Source organism: Myotis davidii, unplaced genomic scaffold (genome assembly GCF_000327345.1).
Source record: "Myotis davidii unplaced genomic scaffold, ASM32734v1 scaffold534, whole genome shotgun sequence".
Classification (NCBI taxonomy): Eukaryota; Metazoa; Chordata; class Mammalia; order Chiroptera; family Vespertilionidae; genus Myotis; species Myotis davidii.
The window spans coordinates 5,530,369-5,536,516 of NW_006286678.1; the positions used below are offsets into that span (position 1 = coordinate 5,530,369).

Sequence of the window (6,148 nt, forward strand, 5' to 3'; positions counted from 1 at the left end):
GGTATAAATGTGTTTATCTAAAATTTTATAATTTTTTTTTCATCTAAAATATTATACCATACATTTTTTTTCAGCAAGACTTATCTTTTTAGGACTTTCTTTTCTTTTATAACTATTCTCCACTAATGACTCTTAAGTTTGTTTGTTTTTTAATCCTCACCCAGAGAATATTTTTCTATTGATTTTAGAAAGAGTGGAAGAGAGAGAGAGAAAGACAGAGAGAAATATTGATGTGAGAGAAACACATCAAGATTGGTTGCCCTGCAATGCGCTGACCAGGGCCCAGGCCTGGGAGGAGCCTGCAACCCAGGGACAGTACCTGCCCTTGACCTGAATCAAACCTGGGAACCCAGCACCATTCAGTCCGCAGGCCTATGCTCTATTCACTGACCCAAACCAGCTAGGGCTTTCCATTGACTTTTAGAGAGAGTAAAAGGGAGGGGTAAAGACAGAGAGAAACACTGATGTGAGAGTGCCAAACGGGCTAGGCTGAGAAATACTTCTTAAAAATATGTATATTTTATTGATTTTTTACAGAGAGGAAGGGAGAGAGAGAGTTAGAAACATCAATGAGAGAGACACACCGATCGGCTGCCTCCTGCACATCTCCTACTGGGGATGTGCCCACAACCAAGGTACATGCCCTTGACCAGAATCGAACCTGGAACCTTTCAGTCCACAGGCCGACGCTCTATCTACTGAGCCAAACCGGTTTTGGCTGATAAATGCTTCTAAGACATTAATGGGCCCTGGCTGGGCGGCCAGTTGGTTGGAACATCGTCCTGTACACCATAAGGTTGTGGGTTTGATTCCCGGTGATGTCATATACTTGGATTACAAATTCAATCTCTGGTCAGGGTGTGTAGGAGAGGCAACCGATCAATGTTTCTCTCTCTCTCTCTCTCTCTCTCTCTCTCTTTTTTTCTCTCTCTCTCAAATCAATAAAAACATATCCTCAAGTGAGGATTTGAAAATAAGAAATAGTTAATGAAGCAACAAGTGAATCAGAACAGAGACTTGAACATAGGGGAAGATGAAGAGGAAAAAAGCAGTGAGGAGCACTGAACCATGAACTATAATTTCTATCTATAGCCCTACATATTTATAACATGTAATCTAAATGCTAAATAAGGACTCTTGGAACAGATGGGACACACTGTAAGGGAAATTCTAATAAGTATTAAATTATCTCAACGAAACTGGAATCCGCTGGTGAGTAGAAGGGGAAGGTAAGTGTTCCAAGACCTCAGGTAGGGAGGATGAGCAAAGATGGGGGAAGGGTAGTGAAAGTAATTTAAGACCATATATATTAGGGTGGGGAGGAAGTAGAAGATAAATAGAGCATGATGGAAATAGTTGTTGTTCTGTGAAATAGTACAGTTCACATACTAGAAGAGTCATGTGTCCAAGAGAACAGGGCGAAGGATGGTAACTATTAATAGACGACAGACTACAAATTAACAAGGAGGGGAATGGGATGAATGGCTACTCATTCAACCCAGCAAAAGAAAAGAAGAGTTCACAGCAGTGTTTAGAAATTTAAAACCAACTAAGATGGAAATAACAAATCAAATACATCACTCATTACAATAAATATGTGTGGGCTGAATTCTTCCATTTCCATTAAGATATTGTCAGATTTTGTTATAAATCAAATTCTGGTCCATATTACTTAAAAGAAAGATACTTAAAAAGTGATAAAGTGATAAAGAAATATGCAAAAATAAAGATGCGGTAAAGATATACCAGGCAGAAAACAGTGATAATACTGATATCCAACCAGGGCAATAAGTGACAGGTGAAAAGTGGTGTGAGGATTGCCTACAGAGAAGTAGGCAGGGCCCTAGTCAGTTTGGCTCAGTGGATAGAGTGTCAGCCTGCGGACTGAAGGGTCCCAGGTTCAATGCTGTCAAGGGCATGTACCTTGGTTGCAGTCACATCCCCAGTGTGTGTGTGTGTGTGTGTGTGTGTGCGCGCGTAGGAGGCAGCGGATCGATGTTTCTAACTCTCTATCCCTCTCCCTTCCTCTCTGTAAAAAATCAATAATATATATATATTTTTTTTAAAAGTAGGCAGGAACCTCAGGAGTGGTGGCCATTTTTTGTGTCTTGATTGAGGTGGTGGTTAATGATGGAACATCTTTGTCAAACTCATGGGATTGTACACTTAAAATTGATCAAATGTATTGGATGTAAGTGACCATATATTAAAGCTGGTTTTAAAAAATAACAAAATTGAGCCGAAACCGGTTTGGCTCGGTGGATAGAGCATCGGCCTGCGGACTGAAAGGTACCGGGTTCGATTCCGGTCAAGGGCATGTACCTGGGTTGCGGGCACATCCCCAGTGGGAGATGTGCAGGAGACAGCTGATTGATGGTTCTCTCTCATCGATGTTTCTGACTATCTCTCTCCCTTTCTCTCTGTGAAAAATCAATAAAATATATTAAAAAAAATAACAAAATTGAAATGCTGAATGAAAAAGCAGTGTAATATTAGAAACCTTCTCAATTACTCTGTATTATATATCTCTGGAATGCCATAAAGATAGCAAGCTTAAAAAAAAAAAAGAGGAAAAATAGAGGTAGTACTTATTTCAATAAATTTTAAAAAGAACAAGAAACAAAAAATAATCAGGATATAATAAAAACTGAAATGAATGAAATGGAACACAAATGAAAGTATTAAAGAGCATAAGTTAAAAAATGTCCTTGCCCAGCCAGTGTGGTTCAGTGGTTGAGCACCGACCCATATACCAGGAGATCACTGGTTCGATTCCTGGTCAGGGCACATGCCCAGTTTCAACTTTGATCCCCAGTAGGTCTGAAGGAGGTAGCCAATCAATGTTTCTATCTCTCCCTCCCTCCCCCCCCTTTCTTCTCTCTCAAAAATCAATGAAAACATATTTTTTTTTTCCAACTGTCAGAGCTTTTATTTCTAACTTACAAATTTCACATTTTTACAACAGCAGGCTATGAGACAACATACACAATCCTATCCTATTCATTTAACAACAAAATTTGAGAAGATACAAAGACCAACAAGTCAACATTTCATACAATGTCTGCATATCTGCAGTCAGCACACATTGTGAAGCTATGGAGCTCAATGTTCACTACACCTGTCAGGCCCGGGATTCAATGCTTCACAAGAATTTTATCATTTAATCCTCTCGGCAACCTGACATGGATTACCCATCTATTTCCTGGGGAGGAAACCAGGCTCAGAGACTCAATGTGAACTGCCTGATTGTAGAGGCAATAAAAGGCAGGGCTGGAAGAAAAACCTTCAGGGCTCAGTACAGTGCGCACCTGCCAGTGACCTCATTACCTAGAGGATCCTCCTTCCAGCCCCTCCTACTGGCCTCTTCCTTCTAGTTTGTTCTTCCTCTGGACAGTTTTGGGAAAATGTCAGAACTCTGCCTCACACAATGTCCATTTACTGATCATGGCAAACGATGACCCTGGCTTCCTGAGAATGAAAGTAAAACTCCTCACACACAGCCTTGCCTCTTGCTGGCGCCTTTAGACACAAAACATGCCTGTGTTTGCTGAACCCTCCAGGCTCAGCCACACCACCATGTCCTCACACAGCGGCATTGCGGCCCACCGCCCCTTCCCCAGTTTGAGTTCTCTGATGACTCTTGAGATTACCATTTTGACTGAATGACTTCCCACAATCACTACACTGATATGGCTTTTCTCCAGTGTGAATTCTCTTATGGTTAAGGAGATGGTGACTGGACACACATGATTGCCCACATTCACTACACTCATAAAGCTTTGCACCACTGTGCACTCTCTGGTGCCTTTTGAGGTGACACTTTTCCCTGAATGACTTCCCACAATCACCACACACATAGGGCTTTTCACCAGTGTGCACTCTCTGGTGATTGTTAAGGGTATACTTATTACTGAATGACTTCCCACAATCACCACACACGTAGCGCTTTTCTCCAGTGTGCACTCTCTGGTGACTGTTGAGGCTACACTTTCCACTGAATGACTTCCCACAATCACCACACACGTAGCGCTTTTCACCAGTGTGCACTCTCTGGTGACTGTTGAGGCCACTCTTATGACTGAATGTCTCCCCACAATCACAACACACATAGGGCTTTTCACCAGTGTGTACTCTCTGGTGACTGTTGAGGCCGCCCTTTTGACTGAATGACTGCCCACAATCACCACACACATAGGGCTTTTCACCAGTGTGCACTCTCTGGGGAATGTTGAGCCTACACTTTTCACTGAATGACTTCCCACAATCACCACACACGTAGCGCTTTTCTCCAGTGTGCACTCTCTGGTGACTGTTGAGGTCACCCTTTTGCCTGAATGACTTCCCACAATCCCCACACACGTAGGGCTTTTCACCGGTGTGAATTCTCTCATGATTGTTGAGTGCACAGTTATACCTGAATGACTTCCCTCAATCACCACACACATAGGGCTTTTCACCAGTGTGCACTCTCTGGGGAATGTTGAGCCTACACTTTTCACTGAATGACTTCCCACAATCACCACACACGTAGCGCTTTTCACCAGTGTGCACTCTCTGGTGACTGTTGAGGTCACCCTTTTGCCTGAATGACTTCCCACAATCACCACACACATAGGGCTTTTCACCAGTGTGAATTCTCTCATGATTGTTGAGTGCACAGTTATAACTGAATGACTTCCCACAATCACCACACACATAGGGCTTTTCACAAGTGTGCACTCTTCCGTGAGTGATGAGGCCACCCTTTTGCCTGAATGACTTCCCACAATCCCCACACACATAGGGCTTTTCACCGGTGTGAATTCTCTCATGATTGTTGAGTGCACAGTTATACCTGAATGACTTCCCACAATCACCACACACATAGGGCTTTTCACCAGTGTGAGTTCTTTGATGAACGCTGAGGCCACACTTATGCCTGAATGACTTCCCACAATTACCACACACATAGGGCTTTTCACCACTGTGAACTCTCTTGTGTTGATTTAGGTTGGAGCATCGCCTGAAGAACTTCCCACAATCAGTGCACTCACAGGGCTTTTCTCCAGTGCGAACACTTGTACGTTGATTGAGGTTTAATGTACGTGTAGAAACTTTCCCACTTTTGTTACTCTCATTATTGACTTCTTCAGAGCAGATACACTGATGTTGAATGACTTTCCCGCTGTTGCTGTCAGTTTTTTCATGTCCACACCAATTGTGATGACTTTTTCCACCAACAAACTCCTGTGAAATTTCACTTTCACTGTGTGGCTCCCCAGTGTTGAGAGGGGCCTGCTGCTGGAGGAGCCCTGCGATGCCTGTGGAGACTTTCCCAACCTTTGTATTGGTTGAAGGCACCGAAGATTGGAAGCTGCACCTGGTCACAAACGAGGCCCTGTCCACAGTTTCTTTCCAGAGCTTCTCTCCACTGGCTTCCCCCGGCTGCTGGGGATGGTTTGCAGTGAAACAGAAGTCCCTCACAGATGCGTCACTGAAGAAGGCTTTGTGCTCAATGTCCGAAAACATATTTTTTAAAAAGTGTTCTTATAGGTTAATAAAATTAACTTCTTGCAAGCCCAAGTAGGGGGGAAAAGAGTAAAAACAGATAAGATTAGTTATGAGAACGAAAACATCATTACAGATATGGGAGAGAAAAAAATGATAAAGAAGTTAAACTTAAAGTTTCTCATCAACAAATTTGAAAATTTAGAGGAAATGGATACATTTCAGGAAAAATATAAATTACCAAAGTTGACCCAAGAGAAATAGAAAAGCTTGAAGAGTTCAACCTATCATAGAAAAGACTAGAAGATGATTAAAGATATACTTTTTTAAAGACTGCATTCAAATGGCACCACATCTGAGTTTTAGCTAACCTTAAATAATATTTTTCATGCCAGTTAAACTAGTTAAGACTATAGTAAAAGAAGGAAAGGTCCCACTTAATATATGAGCCAGCATAACTTAATACCATTCCCAACAGACACTCTAAGTAAAAAAGAAAAAGAGAAAATTGCTTAAATATAATGAAGACTTTTTACTAAAACCTAACAGTAAATATTGGTAAAGTAAACAAACCAAAATAAATTATTTTTTTTAATATATTTTATTGATTTTTTACAGAGAGGAAGGGAGAGAGATAGAGAGTCAGAAACATCGATGAGAG

The 6,148-nt window shown here is 41.7% G+C and overlaps 1 protein-coding gene across 1 annotated transcript; it reads right to left on the reverse strand.

Moving 5' to 3' along the window:
- Window positions 1-4,414: 4,414 nt before the first annotated feature.
- On the reverse strand, window positions 4,415-5,508 carry LOC102772652 (zinc finger protein 416-like). Its single transcript, XM_015560463.1, has 2 exons — window positions 4,835-5,508; window positions 4,415-4,498 (listed from the first exon to the last, which is right to left on the reverse strand). The coding sequence occupies exons 1-2, from the start codon at window positions 5,506-5,508 to the stop codon at window positions 4,429-4,431; spliced, it is 744 nt and encodes a 247-aa protein (XP_015415949.1). The 3' UTR covers window positions 4,415-4,428.
- Between the last annotated feature and the right edge of the window lie 640 nt (window positions 5,509-6,148).

What these genes read in the sequence shown, in the direction of transcription:
- LOC102772652 (XM_015560463.1), bottom strand. Translation starts at nt 5,508, where the DNA reads ATGTTTTCGGACATTGAGCACAAAGCCTTCTTCAGTGACGCATCTGTG. An exon ending in GATTGTGGGAAGTCATTCAG is followed by an intron (nt 4,499 to 4,834) that starts GTATAACTGTGC and finishes GAAGTCATTCAG; the next exon opens with TGAAAAGTGTAGGCTCAACA.